Raw genomic sequence first — 16,322 nt, forward strand, 5'->3', positions numbered from 1 at the left:
ATCGTGGTATGAAGATTCAGAAGAAGTGCGCCAAATGTGACAAGCGCGTTTTGTTGAGTCACAGGAATGTGACCTCACGTGGAGAAGGACCAATGCCAGACTCCATTCCAGTAACTACTTGCTTCGATACGATGAACATCCCGAAGTTCTTCCTAAGTCTTCGGTCCTCCTCTTGGTGTATTTCATTGATGCTCGAAGCTTTTAGTGAGTCAAAATTATGTTTCGAATTGGGATATATAGGAATAAATAATAGAGTACTAGCAGACACCGACCTACACCGACATATCTTTGTATCTAAATTATATACGAATCAAGTAAGTTCTATATAATGACTACTGCTTTAAGTGTCAGGTACGCTATTTTTGAGCATTGCAGCCCAAATGAATAAATAAGTGCTACCACTGAATCCTTAGGTAACTTAGTTCTTCAATGCCGCTCGAGAAGTTGCGTCTCTACCGGCCTTCAACAAGGTCACCAAGTCGGTACCTCCAGTTCCTAAGATCGGCCCCTTTTTTTCAGCTTTCGCGCCGGCCTCCATTTTAGCGGCTTGTCTTTCCATCGCGGCAGCCGCAGGGCAAGCGGATCGTGGATTCTCTGTCTTCGACATGTTGATTATGTATAAGCAGGCAATACGCATATGGAGACTACGCAGCGTTTTCAGCGCTTTAACCGCGTTGTTGTACGGCTCTCGAAGTATAGCTGTACGCTGTGCCAATTCCCGTATCGAACGGGGCGATGTTTCGAGTTGCTGTAGGTATTCGCGATGTTTCCCTAACATATACTGTCTCATGCGATCCATAAAGCCACGGTCTGCCCTCTTGTTTTCAGAGCTGGGAGCCGGCTGACGTTTCCACTGGAGCTTGTGATCGATGTCAAGAAACAAGTCAAGGGCATGCATGACCGTGCTCTGTCCTCCAGAAGGCCCGCTGAGATACTGAAGCTCAGGCGCATGAGGATCCACCCCCTCGAAGATCCATCCAGGTTGGGAAGGACCTTTAGAGTCACTCCCTTCTACCCACGGGCGCATTTCCCAGTAGAAGATATGAGGATCGCAACCACTCCTCATCGACTGGATCAAATCACTGATCTCTTCGATAATGGCAGTGAGTCGAGTCAGATCTCGTGCCACCTTGAAAACTGACGTGAATTCATCGAGGTTTGGAATTTGGTTATAATCATCAATTATCCGTAGTAGTTGTGTGCCGTGTAGCTCCACCGCCGCCTGGACTTGATAGAAGTGTCGCTCGTCATCCCGACCAGAAAATGAGTGGGCGAGTTTCATGTTGTCTATGGTGACAGGTTGGTCAGGGTGTATAAGCTCCCAATTCCATGTAATGGTGTCAGCAAAGGTGAGTATTGGTGCGATACCCAAAATCCGGGACACTTCTACGAGGGGCACCGCTAGGGATTCGGGGATTCTCTTTGGTGTTGGGGGATGGGTAGGCGGAAGCGAGTGCACGTAGTATTGAACGAGCCAAGTGAGTACTACGTGCGCTCGCTGTAGGAGGCGGGGTCGTTCTCTTATAAAATCCACGTCCAATGCTGGCCCCTGTATAAAACGAGTCTTGATACAAATTTCATAGCGTCTTTGCATACAACTCACCAATCGAATATTCGATCTCCAGACTTCCCCTTCCGCACGCAATGTTAAAGCTTCATCAGATGTGTCGTTGCTTAATCTCAGGACATCTGGAGCCTCTGATAATGCATCTTCCCATAGTTTGTACTCGGCAGGAAGACGTGGCAGAGGTTGCGGGGGAACAAAACCAGTAATCGGGTCAATGTCGAAATCCTCCTGGGGTCGCAATACGTCGCTCGTAGATCTGTACCTGCTAAGAATGGCACCCAGAGTGGAAAGTAATGCGTACTGAATCCCACTGGGTGAAGGAAGTATATGGGCAAAATCCATCAGGTGCTACTAGGTTAAAGCAAATGTAGGTTAGGAGAATTAATGCCCTATGCTCTGCATATCCCTTCTTATTTATACGTTTCTTCCCCAAAGCGCATCCGAGGCGAAACGCCTACAGTTCGCCATTCACACTGCCGACTTGACCTCAGTTCTACTACTCCGGTTTCTTCCCTAGAGGTCGCTGTTGAACCGCTGCAATTTTTTCGAAGAAATTCGAATAAATTCCTCGAACCTTATTCAGTTCAGTTCAGAACACGGCCAAAAAGTGGTTTATATGTACAACCAAGTTGTACACAATCAGTCAGTTTCCTCCTACCTCAGTTGACTGAGATGGCTATGTCACATACCTGCTCTCTGTGCTGGGAATCTGCCGATTTCGTTTGTGACATGTCTTGATCGTGCTTTGTTGACGGGCTATAACAGACTCACAGCCAAACGTTCAATATGACTTGTAACGATCATTGATAGGCCTCGAGTCAAGTCGACTCGAGGATGCAAAAAGAATATTTGTTGGGACCGTATGAACCAAATGACAGGATAGGAAATGGTGAGACGACATCATACAAGAGGTGAGCACTTGTACCCATCGTTTAGAATCCAACGACTCCGAGTGGCAACGAGTGACAACTCGCCGAAATTTATCGGGGACATTCAAAATGTTTTGTTTGAGCTTTGAGGAACCTTTGGACTACAGAGGCCCAAGTAGCAAGAATACTGGGCTCTATCTAGTCCTGTCCCACCAAAATCTGACTAGTTTGAGAATCATGCTTGAACGAAGCACTCTAGGAGACAGATTTCTCATCAACGCTTGCGGTCAGATGGAGGGAGACGGTTCCGACCGATGGTTTTTTGATCCATTATCTTCGGAGGGAGGAAAGCTAACGGAAGGGCCAACCCGAGGAGTTTGAACCCTGAAGATACACAGGCATACTTAATTGCATTCGGGAACTTGATGTAAAAGGGATTTCTATTACGGTTACCAATCAAATTGCAGGTATGTGTTTTAATATCCTACAATTACAATTCCCTTGAGCCGAGACGAGGTAAACATAGTCAGCAGATTTATCACTGCGATGCTTTAGTTGATCTGCGCGCAAGGCCCTCGATGCATTGTTCACGGAAGGATAGTTTTGCACATTCTGTGATCCGACCCCTCACAAACGGTGTTTTTAGGATCGTGTACCTTGCATGATTTGAAGCGGAAAAAGTGCGATTATGAAAACAGTTGTAATAGCAAAGAGATAGATGGCAGCTTCCTTTCACTCTGGAAGTTGAGCGTTATGGATCCACTTCAACCACACACGATTGCCGTCCGCATTGTCGATCAACTCGCATCGGCGAGCTGCAACTTCCTGTATCTTTTCTCGCACGCCCATTTTCGAGTCCGTTATATTCTCAAACGAGGACACTAGTTCATTGAGAGTAATACCAGTGTCACCGCCATTAGGATGTTCACCGGTGACCATGTCCTTAATAGCAGTTTCAGTCGGCAGAGCATATTCCACATATTCGCGTGATTCTCCTGGGGCGAAGGGATGTTTGAATTCTGGAACCGATTCCAGATAGGGAGATTTTTCGTGGAAGAACCTGTCTACAATCTCGTCAGAGACCTCTTCTAAGGTCGCCGGTGTCCAATTGGGTCGTCCTGTCTTTATTTTTTCCACTAAGACAAAGTTCACGCCAGTCTCAAAGTCCGGACTTGCACCATTCTAAAGAATATGAGAAAGACAATCTATTAATTCGAGATCGAACTTACACAGAATGCAGCAGCGATCTTATATTCCATTTCAAGAGCCTCAATTAGGGATTGGGTTTTACCGAGCCGAATAGCACGCAGAGCAACCTTAAGACTTGTTGGACTGCGAAGCCTCAGAGATTCTAGTGTTTTTGAGGCCCAGTGGTTGATCAGTGGATCTCTATGTCCAGAAAGAGCATTTAAGTCTTCGACAATACTTTCCACCTTGTTATGACTGAAAGCAAAATCCAGGGCAGCACGCACAGGCCCAACCAAGGGGGAAGCGAATGTACCAGACTGTTCTGGCTCGGAGCGATGCTCCTCGATAATGTCATTCACTTGATCGAAGGTTGGATTTTCGAGCGCTGAAATACTCTCGAGCAGGATTGGAATCCTCCGTGAGGGGATGTAGTGGGTTGCCAGGCCGTGTTCACTTTGAATATCACCAATATCATCATCATGCCCTGCCAGAAAAATGACAATCGTCACTTACTACACTGCTCTGCCTGTCAAGGTATCCCCCGTCAGTGCGAGATAAGTACCTAATTCACCATCAAGTCTCGACAGATAATGGTTAGCGCCAACATCAGGACAATATCCTATCTTCGTTTCTGGCATCGCAAAAACCGTGTTCTCAGTGGCTACCCGGAAAGACGCGGGAGCAGAAAGTCCCACACCGCCACCCACTGAAATTCGAACATCAGGAACTGAAGTCGAGTGTACCAGGGTTTCACTAACTGGTTATTCCATCCATAATAGCTATGTAGGGCTTGTCCAATGTCGAAAGGAGGTAGTCCAACGCAAATCTATCAAAATAGTATGAGTACCAAGTAGATTATCTCATAAAGCTTTGGTATTACTCTTTGTTGAAGAATTCGATAGCTTTGTTTCCTGTATTTGGGTCCGTAGCATCACGAACCACGGCTAACGTGTAGATGAGTAACGAGTCGGTTCAGAAGATAAAAGGCTCTGCTCACTTTCGACGTCTCCACCAGCACAGAAAGCCCGACCTTCACCACTTCCCCATATGACACTGCATAATTCTGAATTTTTCCAAAACTAATACGATGTTAGCACGAGTGACCGTGTTTCGCCTGAAGCAGTTCCAACCTCGATTTTCGGCTGAACAAGGCCTATCATTGACTCGTTTAACGAGTTGAGCTTTTCTGGACGGTTTAATTTGAAAGTCCGTATTGAAAGCTGAGATTCGAATAATACTAAAGGCTGAACAGTTTGCGCGTTATGTCTAAGTCGGGTATACATGTGGCGGAAAAAATGGTTAACTAACTTGCTCGTGGGTCGCAGGTTTTGTCATTATATGGCGAGCGATGGTTTGAGTCCTTCTAGTAATTCCTGGAGGCATGCCCCTTCTGGAGAAGATTGAGAAAAGCATGATGCCTTTTGAAAACCGTCGTTGAGGTAGTCGGAGTCCGGTTTCTTTGAACCGGCCCAGCGCTAAAATCGCTTTCCCACCTTTTGTTTTGTGGCCATCACCAAGCCATCACGATAATGGACTCTTTGCCACTGGTCGGCGATCGCATCAGCTATTCTGGACATCTGGGCACTGTAAAATTCATCGGAGAGGTTGAGAACACTACAGGTGTCTGGCTCGGAATTGAGTGGGACAATCCCGACCGAGGCAAGCACGACGGCGTCAAGGATGGCAAGCGGTACTTTTCTTGTAGGTGAGAGATGTGCATAGATCAATATGGGAACAGATCGAACTAGATCTATATAGAGTGCCGAACGCTGGCTCCTTCATTAGGCCATCTGCTCAAGTCATATGTGGTGTCTCGTTCCTTCAGGCTCTGAAAGCGAAATACGTTGAACAGTTCCATGGTTCCGCCTCTGAAGAAAAAGTAATATTAGGTTCCTCGAATGGTGTAATCGAGGTTAAAGCTGTAAATTTGGACAAAATAAGAAGCAAATTTGCAAATCTAGGGCGACTTCGTGAGGTCAGCCTCGAAAACGAACTAGTATCGAGTGTCGATGAATCAGGACTCATCCGTGAGACGTGTCCTAGTAAGTTAATGTATATTGGGCTGTTATACAAACTGACTCTCATTGCACAGATGTTCGCGGACTGGATCTATCCGCGAGTCTCTTCTCTACATGGTGTGTAGTAGCAGATATAGCTGTCGAGCTTCCTGTATTGCAAAGGCTAGCCTTGAAGTTTGTGATTCCTTTTCATCCCTTGGATAATACAGCTGAATAATTTGTCGTTAGTCGCAACCGCTTCACCGAAATGACTTTGGATAGATCGAAAATGTCCACTTCATTCCAGAGTTTGACAGAATTACAGCTCAATGGGTCATTGATTAGCTGGTGTGAAATGCAGCAGGTCACCTCCTTCATGCCCAGGCTAGTATCGGTCGAGTTGGGCAGTAATCGACTCTGTGAGTCGGAATTTAGCGCGCCTGTTATTACGCATTCCCAGATACGCAATATAAACCTGGAAGGCAATAAATGCAAAGTGTGGATACGTATATGCCAAAGTTTAAGCACATACGACCAGTAAGTGCTGTTGATATAATGATTATGTTGTGCTGGCATTACCCATTTCCAAGACTAGAACGAGTCATCTTGGCCTCTAACGAGATCGACTCTATTCCGCCTCCCGCACATAACTCACTTGTATTAAAGAAACTTGAGCATATATCGCTCAGTTCGAATAATCTCAAGTCTTGGAATGACTTGGATGCGCTGTCGATTTGGTGTCCTTCTCTGACCTCTCTCTCCGTGATCGGAAATCCTTTGGTTGAAAGTGAGCTAGAACACTTCCAATCCAGGATGTGTAGATTAATCACAAATTACCTTCCGAACCGTTCGTAATCAAGGTGGTGATGAAATACGATACAGTCGTCCGTTCATCATTGCTCGATTACCTGCTTTGTGCACCTTAGATTCAACTGCGGTAAGCTTTTCCCTTCGCAGTGAATGCTCCAACTCATCACCATTCACTCAGGTGTCTGCAAAAGAACGAACTGATAGCGAGCTGTTCTATCTTTCATATATCTCTCAGCGATTCAGCCTACATGAGCCAGGGTTCGAAATGGCTTCATTAATGAGGGAGCATCCCCAATGGGAAGCGCTATCCAAAAGTGAGGCATGTTCCAAGGTTTTTGAGTCATTTATTCATCCCGTGCAAGAGCATGGAACAGCCCTTTCAATGTCTGCCATATCATCTCATCAAGACCGACTCAGCCGTAAATTGATTGGTATGCGAAATGAACGTCTTACTGTATCAAAGACTCATACTTTAGCTAGACATTCAAGTTCAGAAACATTTCGCTTCCGCTCCTTTAGAGATTGGTGAATGGATGGATCCGACTACATTACGGGTGTTACCTACTATGTCACTCAAAGTGTTTGGACATAAGATTCGTAAGGCCTTGGATATCGATAAAGAATCAAAGACTTCTTTTTGGTTAAAGATGAACGACGGAACCTGGGCAGAACTGTCCGACAATTTTCATGACCTGGACTGGTTAGGTTTGGAGACGGGTTCAAAAGTACTTTGTCGTGTAACAACAGCATAATGGAGATCGACATATTCATTACAGTCTGTTACAGCAAAAGATACAGGTCACCAGATACAGTTCGAGTAAAAGAGCAGGAATGCAAAACGTGATTAATGTCGATCTTACCGCTTGTGCGCCTTCGTTTGAATACAGACATGAACGTATCGAAACATCGCGCCAGAGATCCAACGGTTTTGAAGAAGCCAACGCTGACCACACATGGTCACAGAAATGAGAGCATAATTTCGAGGGCGGGTTTTGTATAACAATACCACAGCTATAGCGGACAATAATAGAGACTGAAAAGTTGAGAAGACGATTGACCGTTTGGAACGTCCGACTTTGACGACAACCTAAAAAGTTTCATCGAAAATCTCCGTTGTGCCTCGACGACCGGTCGTCGTAGCGTTCCTCCTTGTCTTCGCGCCGTTCCCTTCGTCGTTCAGGTTCATCCCTACGACGATCATAATAAGAATAGGAGTCAGGTCTTCTGGAATCATCAACACCCCCGCGTCTATAATCATCGTACCCTGAAGGCTTCCGCTCATCGTCTTTTTTACGACGATCATCAGAGTCCCGCCTTGGCGGGGACCGCGAGCGGTCACGGCGGTACCTGTCTTCACGGTAACGGTCGTCTCTATAGCGGTCGTCCCTGTAACGATCTTCTCTGTAGCGATCATCTCTTCTATCATCCCGTCTGTAATTGTCAGGTCCAGAGCGCTATAGGACGTACGCTAGTATGAGCAAGGACGAAATCAGTCAAAAATAAACATACAGATTCGTCCAAGTCAACTCGAACAGCACGTCCACGCAGATCCTTGCCGTCCAATTCCTTGACAGCACGATCGGCATCCTCCCTAGACAAGAACTCAAGAATTCTAGAACAGATAATCACACATTAAGTATGTAGAAAAAACCAACTTTAAAAATCACACATACCCTTGTCCTGGAACGTCGCGGTCAATGTCGGCAAAGGAAACATTCCCCGCATCCCGACCGAAATCTTTCAAGTCCTAGCAGCGGGTACGAACGACATTAGGGCCATCGAGCCAAGACGGGGAAAATCGATAGAGAATTTCGGATAAATTTCCGCTTGGCCGCTCATGTTCGGAAAAAGTTTCCTTCAACGTCCGTGAAACGAAAGGGTACCACGTCAGGATCCTGCCCAGGAAAGCGAAGGATTCGAAGAGCCCAAACCAGAACGACCAACGAGGGAACCGGGGCGCACGAAACCGAGAAAGTCCATACCTGCCAGCTAGTGTCACGAGAGATACCAGAGACTATGATTCGTATACCGGGAGGACGACGTGCACGGGAAGCAGCTCTGATAAAAGTTGTTCGTTGAAAAATAGTCAGGAGGGAAGGCAAAACGTCTTACCCATGACGTTCCTCATAGGGTTCTCTTCGAGGACGACTTTCTTTAGCAAACTCGACGACGATACTGGAAAAACCGAATCAGAACCACAACAACAGTATGGTAACGTGTCATGATAATTCCTACTTGGCTCCCATAAAAGCTTTGCCATTAAATTGTTGCACAGCATCCTCAGCATCCTAAAGAATATCAGAATGGTCATGATTTTCATCGAAGGATGAGTTTTAAACCTTGCTGCTTTCGAATTCCACGAAACCGAAGCCTCAGAACAGATGATTTGAGTGCATAGTTTGAAATTTGAGCGGAAAAGATTCTCACCTGTCATAACACGGCAGTCAACGATGCGACCATAACCTTCAAATAATTTGGAAACATCCTCTGAACGAGCCTCAGTAGGAAGTCCTAAGATAGGTCAGAAGAAGTAGACCAACGAATAAAGATGACTTACTGCCAACGTAGAGACGTCTGGTCATGTTGGTGGAGTGGGTGAAAAAGGTCAAACTGGTGTTTGGCTGAGTTGATCAACAGTCGGAGTATGAAATTCCGGTGTCCAATGACAAATTGAATATTTATTTTAACGCTACCCGCACCCTCCCGCAGCGCAATCTCCAGGACTGTTCAATGCTCCAAGGTTCTGGTTGGATCAATTGATCATCGGAGTATGTAGCTGTGAAGAAAATGAATGTTTATTGGGGAAATTTTCTGCGACAATAGGTTGTAATACGCTCATCTTCTCTGCAGACTAAAGAAGAAAAACCTCGCGCAAATATCTCGACAAAACATAACAGTGTAATGTACAATTTATGCAACAGTACTGTAAACAAAAACAAGAAGACGGTATTCAACGGTAAAGGTACGTATGTATGTACATAGAAATTAATGCTGAGCCTGAGACCAGTCGATGGAGTTGATATCAATGCCTTCTTGGACCATCTCCCACAATGGGCTGTGGCAAATTTAGTGACTTAACATGACCTGGAAAAGTAAACACTAACCTCATTTCGCGCAATCGATGCACAGTGTTTATGAGGTGCTGAACAACGAAGTCAACCTCAGCCTCGGTGGTAAACCGACCCATCCCGAATCGTAGAGAAGAATGTGCCATGTCCTCAGCAGCACCTACAGAAATACATTACCCACCAAATCACCCATGAAAGAGATGGTTCAACTCACCTAGGGCACGAAGCACATATGATGGTTCAAGAGATGCAGAAGTACAAGCACTGCCTGACGAAAGAGCGATATCCTGATCACGATGTCAATCAAAAACCAAGAGGTGAACTACTTGGAAGACAGACTTTCAAAGCCATAAGAAGGCTTTCTCCTTCGACATAAGAAAAACTCAGGTTGACGCAGCCAGGGTATCCATTGGTGTCACCATTTCGAACGACGTGCTCTACTTGAGAGTTTATTCCATCAATGAGCCGTTTGGAGAGGAGGTTGATGTGTATATTGTCCCTCTGCAATACCGTTAGTATTGGTTCGTCGATAAGCATGATCAGGATGTAAATTTTCAGTACCCCTGCACAAAAATCGTTCCTGAGCTGACACTGTGTATCACTCGGGTCATAGATCGCTTATTTGAAATTGCGAACGTGCGTCTTCGTCATGAAAGATGAAGAAATGAACAACACTCACAACCATCTCTTTTTTCGCAATGCGAGCAGCTTCACCCAGGCCGACAGCTAATGCAGTTGGTAATGTTCCACTTCGGAGCCCTCTTTCCTGACCACCACCATTCAAGATGGGTTCCAGCCTCACGCGAGGCCGCCGCCTGACGTACGCAGCACCAACTCCTTTCGGCCCATACAACTTGTGTCCGGAAATACTCATAAGGTCGACGTTCATATCGTTTACGTCAACAGGAATTTTTCCAACTGCTTGCGCTGCATCTGTGTGGAAGTAGACTCCAGAGTGCTGGCGAAGAAGGGCTCCGATCTCCGTGATGGGTTGTATAACACCAGTTTCGTTGTTAACTATCATGATGGATACTAATGACGTATCCGGACGGATGGCTGCCTCTAGCTCTTCCAAAGAGATTATCCCGTTTTTTTGCACAGGAAGGTATGTTATATCAAAGCCTTCCTCCCCCAGTTTCCGGCAAGAATCAAGTACACATTTGTGCTCCTATATTCCCAATCAAGTTATGCACGATACCTGAGAAGTGGATAATCTGACCGTTTGGGTTGTTATTATGTGTTTTTTTCTCTCTTGGTGAAATCGTGCAACACCCTTGATGGCCATGTTATTTGTCTCTGTAGCACCAGAAGTAAAAATGATGTCTTTGGGATCAGCACCAATTAGTTCCGCAACATGCTACAAGGCGCATGAGCTTGGTGTATACCTGAATGTACGAGAACAACGCACCTTGCGTGCATCCTCGACAGCTTGTTCTGCCTCCCAGCCATATGCATGAGTTCGACTGTGAGGGTTCCCGTACTGGTCTGTGAGATACGGTAACATGGCATCTAGCACTCGTGGATCTACAGGTGTTGTGGCCTGTGATAATTCAGCTTGTGGGCCTGCCACAAAGTGGTGCGAATCTTACCTGCATGTCAAGATATATAGGACGGGTCTTCTCTTGCAATGTTCCTTCACGCTGGGGCATTTCAATTTTGAAGCCAAGCATATCTGTATATCAGAGAGAGCCATTGCAGCTTCCGGACATTGACATCGTTTAACTTTACGCACCAGACCTCGGTGTGAAATGGCTTTCATCTTTGTATGTTGCTGGTAGATCCACCACACTGGCTCTTTCTGCTCCTGAAGGTTGCACAATGCCTCTGCGGCTCCAGCAGGCATGGGCTGGGTTCTGAACTTTTGAAGAGGAAGCTCCCCGAGAAGCTGCACGCGATATTCTCGAAAGCATAAGTGAAGGAAAGAGGGAAAGATAAATATGCGGAGCTTCACACAATTGAATCCAAGTCACGTTCCTTTGTCAGACACGCTTATGTCCGATTGAACCGAACCGAACTCCCGCAGCCGACCAGCGTCGCGTCTTGTCAAAATTGCGGGACCAGGACGTTGTGTGCAAACACTCTTCCCGCTATCCGTGTCGAAATCTCATTCAAGGATAGAAATTGTTTGACCAGGCTGCTTGAGTGTTTCTCAAAGCTTAGAGAATGTCAGGATGTACAAGATCAAATCATTCATAGCTATTCATAGATACGATAAACTTGAATATACTTCGCATGTGCCGGGAATCCTCCCAGATCCTCCCGGGGTGAGAGAAGTAAGCGCTTCTGCGCTTCACTACATAGTACAGATACAGTTTTTGGAACCATTCACATCGCTTACCCACTCACGGCGCGCGCCCTATGTGCGCCGCATTCAAGCAAGGTGTGGTCCACGACAGCGGAGCCTAGTCTCAAAATTGGGTCTCGCAACCAAAATTCGATACAAAGGGTATGCATTATGAATCGTTCAGGGAACAAACGTTTTACTCAAGTTTCCGCCAATATCACCCCGTCAAAGACTTCGGAACTCTATAGAGGAGGGTTGGCCTTTTCCACCAAGGTTTCGAAGTATGCCTAGAGCCCCCGGAGAAGTCAGAATTTGAGTTGGCAAAAAGCTTGATTCTGCATACCTGGAACCATGTACCAGCCTTTCCATGTCAGAGAAAAATATAAGACGTCTATCTGTATAGTGATCAGGATTAAAACATACCTCCGGAGCGTTTGGAGTGGCATCGCTGTCCCATCCAGTCAGTGCGAGAATGAATGAAAAGACAATTCGAACTCACGGAAGACCACAGTGGGCATCGTAACGCGGTGACGATGTGTTCGATGTTCCATCACATTCACCTCCCGGTTTTACCCAAACGATAGAATCAATCAAGGATGATCCGGTGTTAGTCGTAGGCTGCGTTCCGAATCCAGCACCAAGAACGTTACACCTTGGATGGTGTGAGTTCCACGCTTATCATACATAAGAGATGGAGATCATACCAGTCACCTGTCATCCGGGTTAACTCTTAAGTAATGCTAGAAGGTTTCATACACTTACCCCATTGCTGTCTGATGTCCTGGACACCTGAACGACCTTGGTCAACGATAAAATGAGCAGGGAAGGAGCCAAGCAAAGGAGCCAGAGCCTATAGAAAATCAGCTTTTTTGACCGGCCGGTGGTTTCCTGTAACATACCTCGATGTAAAGCATCTCGTCGTAGTTGGGATCACCTTGGGTAATAGGATCTGGTGTAGTAGCACTAAATAGAGGATGAGCGAGATGTATAATGTCAAACTTCAACAAACAACTCTTACACGAGGGCATTATAGTTGGCAACGTTGGTAGCAAGTCCTCGAACGCCAGAGGGTGACCCAGCATTGGAGTATAAGGATGTGAAGAGCTGAGCAGCCGGTGACAAATTCGCCGGCCAGCCCAACCAGCCGGCATGACCAGCATCGAGATACATGGTAACGCCGACGGCAGAGAGTTGTTGCATGGCATATGTGACACATTCCTGAGACAATCGAAGTTGAACAAAGCGCAGCGGGAAATAAGAGATAGCATACCAAGTAAGTGGTCTGGGCGTTCGCGCACTTGGCGACGCTGAGGTTTGTGACAAGGTTGGCCAAAGAGTCAGGTTCAATAACAGCAACAACGTGGACATCGGGGTATTCTGCAAACAACTTTAGAGAAGACTTTCTGGAGAATAACTTAGAAGGACTTACGTTTGATTTGTGCCACGATTTGATCAATATAGTCGTGGTAGTTTGCTTCGCCATTATCAGCAATGGTGAATTCTCCGTTGGACGCCAAAGCAGCACAGTCGCGGTCTGGGAGGTCGTATACTACAATCTGTACGAGGTAATTCTTTCCTTCGGACTTTTGCTTGGCACTAGCATCCGCCAGGTACGTTCCTAAATCTGGTACTTTGGCAACTTGATCCAGCCAAATGAACGTGGGGATGTTTGCGACTTTAGCTGCGGCAGCGGCAGTGGTAGGATCACTGATCTGCGTGACTGCAGCAGCTATTTCGTTGGCGTAGTAAGGACTGAGATAGATCTGTTCTCATGAATGAGCTGGGCGAACATAATATTGTGTGAGGTGACGAACCTCGTAACCAGTGAAGGGGTTGCCGGCAGCAGGTGTCGTGGTTCCAGTGCTTCCGGGCGCGGATGAAGTAGTAGTTCCTGTTCCGATGCTACTTGTCGAAGTTGGAGGTGCCGAGGCCGAACCAGGACTAAATGAGGATGATCAGCAACAGAATTTCTCTTCCAAGACTAAGTCGAACTTACAGGCACTGTGAGTAGTAAGCGTTTACGACCGTGCAGGTCGCGCCGGAAACACAGGTAGTCGCGCCACCTGTAACAAGGAAAGATTAATGAGGAATAATAATACTCATCACATCGCATGTGATGAAAACTCACTCCAGCCTATACCGCCGCATTGGCCATATAACTACATATCCCGCTTGTAAACAACGTGAGGGAGAAAGGGAAGAAATTGCATTGCAAGTACCTGAGACTGACCGAGCGCAAACGGCAGTAAAGATGAGAGAGCAAGTAAGCCAGTGGAAGTAATCTTCATGTCGGTGTGTTGAGGAGAGCGTGCTGAGGTTCTGCACTTGCTTCGCTGGCCTTTATATCCCACATGTCATACGAATCCTATCAAGTCATGCAAGGCGAGACGCAAACATCCGGCATTGTACCGAGGGCCATGCGGAAAGACGTCGGGATGCGTAACTGAATCCGACCACGAATTGTAGACAAGGTCACAAGTTGATTTTCGGAAACAATCATCCGAGGTGATTTTGCTTAAAGTACGAGCTAAAGAAAGCGATCAGCATTCAGAGCAACGGGTGATTCAATGTCAAATACGCTGCATACAGCGATTATCCATATGGAAGAAAGGCAAGGAGAAGCTACACTAGCAACACATCGTATTACCATGAGTGCGTTGCAGGGAGTGAGTCAATTCTGGCCGGTATATCGTCGGATATACAGCCAAGTGACGAGGAGACTACCGAAAATGGAGGCCAATTCCAACTTGGGCAGTTCATGTAGCGCAATCGCTGTTAAATTCGGATAAATTGAGGATAAAACAAGGTGTTCGAATGTTTCCTTGTGGTCAAACTTTCATCCACTACATAGACCAAATATGCACAGGCACTTGAAGGAGTGGCTATTGTAAATGCAATATTTGCGTCGAACGTGACAATGACTTTCCACAAAGCCCGTCGTACGCGGGCGGCAAAGAAATTCCTATGTAGAGTAAGGAAAATCGCCGGAGATACAACGAATGTTCCATTCGATCTCCAGAGTTCATGAATCAGATCATAGCGAAAGCGCTTGAAGGATTGCGTGAAGTTCATCCACTATATATATCAACTGTTAGCTCGAAAACACCGCCGATGGAGTGGCATTGATACTCAAACTTACTTACTATAGTAGCGCGACGCCAATGCAAGTACTGGCACAGTGAATCAAAAACGTAGCTTTATCAAGCTGGAGCACAGGGGCAAACATCGTACGTCGAGGACTTATGAGAAAAGACCTCGTATGATGGAAATCTGAGATACTGAACCGAGAGTTCGAACACATCAAGCAGTTCACAGAATGGACCACACACGCCCATACTATGTATAGACGGGATATTACAGGAGTGGTACCTGTTACCGATTCGTGGAAGGCCAGATTGGGGAGCAAAGCAAACAAACGCTGCACAGAATATCTTTTCAATGATAAGGTCACATGAGTCTCAGTCTACCAACATGTTTCTGCTCAGATGTATGAATGTCATTGAAATACGCCTAGTAAGAGAGTGAGCTCACCTGCAATATGTCTTAAGATTCCATCATCTTCGTCTTGCCCCACTGCTGGGCGGAGGTGGTAGGAGAGGAAAACCGCCCCCTGAAGCTCCAGAAACCGAAGAAGCGCTACTTGTACTCAGAAGGTCCGTTGAAATCTCATTGGCTGCTTTCTTCTTCCCCGGGATAGCGATTGAAAAGGTCTGTCCTTCCTTCAAGCTAAAGTCCTTCTTCGGTCCAGCAGGGATGTGAGGTGAAGGTTTGTCTTCGTTCTCGGAAGGCTCAGAAGGGTTCTGACTTGCGCGCCAGCGTCTAGGTAAATCGATGGGTAAACAAATGAAAGAATAGCTAATGGAATCGGCATACTTCGTGTAATCCTGGAGCGCAACACCTAGAACGACGTCGGGTCAGAATATCATTGAATTGTAATTGTAGCGCAACTTACTAAAATCAAAGCTATCGGTACGCTCAATGAAACCCATTCCAATGTAGGCTTTCCTCCCGTTATCTTCAATTCGTACCACGAAATATCGGGACGAGTCCAGCACTGCTTCAACACACGGTTTGGATGGATCGTAATCAGCCTTTGCGAATACTGCGAGATGGTGAGTGTACGAGCTTGGAGCGGCATTTTAACATACGTTCTCCTTCGAAAGAAGTAAATCAGGATAAATCTTGAAGTTATAGTTAACACACCTGTGGTACCATCCTCAAATAGAATGGTGACGCCAGAATTCTTTTCTAAAATTCTTAGTCGGCCTTTCCACAGTGGCTGAGCTAGATCGCCCCATTCGCCTGCTCTGTGACCTTCATTGGCCTTGAGTGGTGGAATCTTGAACACTACATATTCAGTGACTCTGAGCGAGAGCTGAAATTTCACATTTCGAAACATACCTGATACCTCCCGTGCAATATGAAGCACAGATTCGATGTCGTCCTCGAAGCCGGAATTCATGGCTTAGACTCAGACTGTAGAAATAGAGAGAGGTTTATAAGTTGTAAAGCTGTTGGGCGTCGCAATGCAACTTGATG

The 16,322-nt window shown here is 46.2% G+C and overlaps 8 protein-coding genes across 8 annotated transcripts; 1 reads left to right on the top strand and 7 right to left on the bottom strand.

Moving 5' to 3' along the window:
* Window positions 1-418: 418 nt before the first annotated feature.
* Window positions 419-2,298, bottom strand: C8R40DRAFT_1157455 (Indoleamine 2,3-dioxygenase; the record flags this gene model as incomplete). Its single annotated transcript, XM_046229628.1, has 3 exons — window positions 419-1,549; window positions 1,604-1,792; window positions 2,257-2,298. 3 exons carry the CDS (start codon window positions 2,296-2,298, stop codon window positions 419-421), a joined length of 1,362 nt encoding a protein of 453 aa, XP_046091956.1.
* An 870-nt stretch (window positions 2,299-3,168) lies between these two features.
* On the bottom strand, window positions 3,169-5,007 carry C8R40DRAFT_1157456 (3-hydroxyisobutyryl-CoA hydrolase; the record flags this gene model as incomplete). Its single annotated transcript, XM_046229629.1, has 8 exons — window positions 3,169-3,618; window positions 3,666-4,077; window positions 4,138-4,330; window positions 4,383-4,450; window positions 4,505-4,568; window positions 4,622-4,703; window positions 4,755-4,868; window positions 4,933-5,007. 8 exons carry the CDS (start codon window positions 5,005-5,007, stop codon window positions 3,169-3,171), a joined length of 1,458 nt encoding a protein of 485 aa, XP_046091957.1.
* Window positions 5,008-5,153: 146 nt separating this feature from the next.
* Window positions 5,154-7,183, top strand: C8R40DRAFT_1031891 (uncharacterized protein; the record flags this gene model as incomplete). The annotated part of the gene is made up of 9 exons (XM_046223210.1): window positions 5,154-5,329; window positions 5,383-5,666; window positions 5,717-5,816; window positions 5,871-6,158; window positions 6,212-6,408; window positions 6,482-6,558; window positions 6,610-6,745; window positions 6,794-6,862; window positions 6,912-7,183. 9 exons carry the CDS (start codon window positions 5,154-5,156, stop codon window positions 7,181-7,183), a joined length of 1,599 nt encoding a protein of 532 aa, XP_046091958.1.
* A 172-nt stretch (window positions 7,184-7,355) lies between these two features.
* On the bottom strand, window positions 7,356-9,125 carry C8R40DRAFT_907 (uncharacterized protein). The gene is made up of 10 exons (XM_046236643.1): window positions 8,989-9,125; window positions 8,859-8,942; window positions 8,771-8,802; window positions 8,667-8,719; window positions 8,544-8,606; window positions 8,414-8,489; window positions 8,105-8,178; window positions 7,941-8,043; window positions 7,695-7,885; window positions 7,356-7,619 (listed from the first exon to the last, which is right to left on the bottom strand). The coding sequence occupies exons 1-10, from the start codon at window positions 9,011-9,013 to the stop codon at window positions 7,529-7,531; spliced, it is 792 nt and encodes a 263-aa protein (XP_046091959.1). The 5' UTR covers window positions 9,014-9,125; the 3' UTR covers window positions 7,356-7,528.
* Window positions 9,126-9,130: 5 nt separating this feature from the next.
* C8R40DRAFT_1075567 (pyridoxal phosphate-dependent transferase) lies at window positions 9,131-11,445 on the bottom strand. The gene is made up of 9 exons (XM_046226879.1): window positions 11,232-11,445; window positions 11,089-11,171; window positions 10,908-11,039; window positions 10,719-10,856; window positions 10,179-10,667; window positions 9,839-10,000; window positions 9,714-9,786; window positions 9,536-9,659; window positions 9,131-9,486 (listed from the first exon to the last, which is right to left on the bottom strand). The coding sequence occupies exons 1-9, from the start codon at window positions 11,407-11,409 to the stop codon at window positions 9,417-9,419; spliced, it is 1,449 nt and encodes a 482-aa protein (XP_046091960.1). The 5' UTR covers window positions 11,410-11,445; the 3' UTR covers window positions 9,131-9,416.
* Window positions 11,446-11,760: 315 nt separating this feature from the next.
* On the bottom strand, window positions 11,761-14,089 carry C8R40DRAFT_1075571 (cellulase CEL6B). Its single transcript, XM_046226880.1, has 14 exons — window positions 14,003-14,089; window positions 13,912-13,942; window positions 13,780-13,846; window positions 13,598-13,724; window positions 13,213-13,546; window positions 13,054-13,160; window positions 12,802-13,001; window positions 12,683-12,746; window positions 12,546-12,633; window positions 12,488-12,494; window positions 12,283-12,435; window positions 12,207-12,231; window positions 12,127-12,144; window positions 11,761-12,070 (listed from the first exon to the last, which is right to left on the bottom strand). The coding sequence occupies exons 1-14, from the start codon at window positions 14,069-14,071 to the stop codon at window positions 12,026-12,028; spliced, it is 1,335 nt and encodes a 444-aa protein (XP_046091961.1). The 5' UTR covers window positions 14,072-14,089; the 3' UTR covers window positions 11,761-12,025.
* A 381-nt stretch (window positions 14,090-14,470) lies between these two features.
* Window positions 14,471-15,101, bottom strand: C8R40DRAFT_1550 (uncharacterized protein). Its single transcript, XM_046234193.1, has 2 exons — window positions 14,923-15,101; window positions 14,471-14,858 (listed from the first exon to the last, which is right to left on the bottom strand). The coding sequence occupies exon 2, from the start codon at window positions 14,853-14,855 to the stop codon at window positions 14,559-14,561; it is 297 nt and encodes a 98-aa protein (XP_046091962.1). The 5' UTR covers window positions 14,856-14,858; window positions 14,923-15,101; the 3' UTR covers window positions 14,471-14,558.
* A 236-nt stretch (window positions 15,102-15,337) lies between these two features.
* On the bottom strand, window positions 15,338-16,245 carry C8R40DRAFT_1164302 (adaptin ear-binding coat-associated protein 1 NECAP-1; the record flags this gene model as incomplete). The annotated part of the gene is made up of 6 exons (XM_046230472.1): window positions 15,338-15,602; window positions 15,657-15,681; window positions 15,736-15,885; window positions 15,932-15,937; window positions 15,987-16,130; window positions 16,185-16,245. The coding sequence occupies 6 exons, from the start codon at window positions 16,243-16,245 to the stop codon at window positions 15,338-15,340; spliced, it is 651 nt and encodes a 216-aa protein (XP_046091963.1).
* Between the last annotated feature and the right edge of the window lie 77 nt (window positions 16,246-16,322).

The sequence above is a fragment of the Lentinula edodes genome, assembly GCF_021015755.1.
Source record: "Lentinula edodes strain Le(Bin) 0899 ss11 chromosome Unknown C8R40scaffold_1, whole genome shotgun sequence".
Lineage (NCBI taxonomy): Eukaryota > Fungi > Basidiomycota > Agaricomycetes > Agaricales > Omphalotaceae > Lentinula > Lentinula edodes.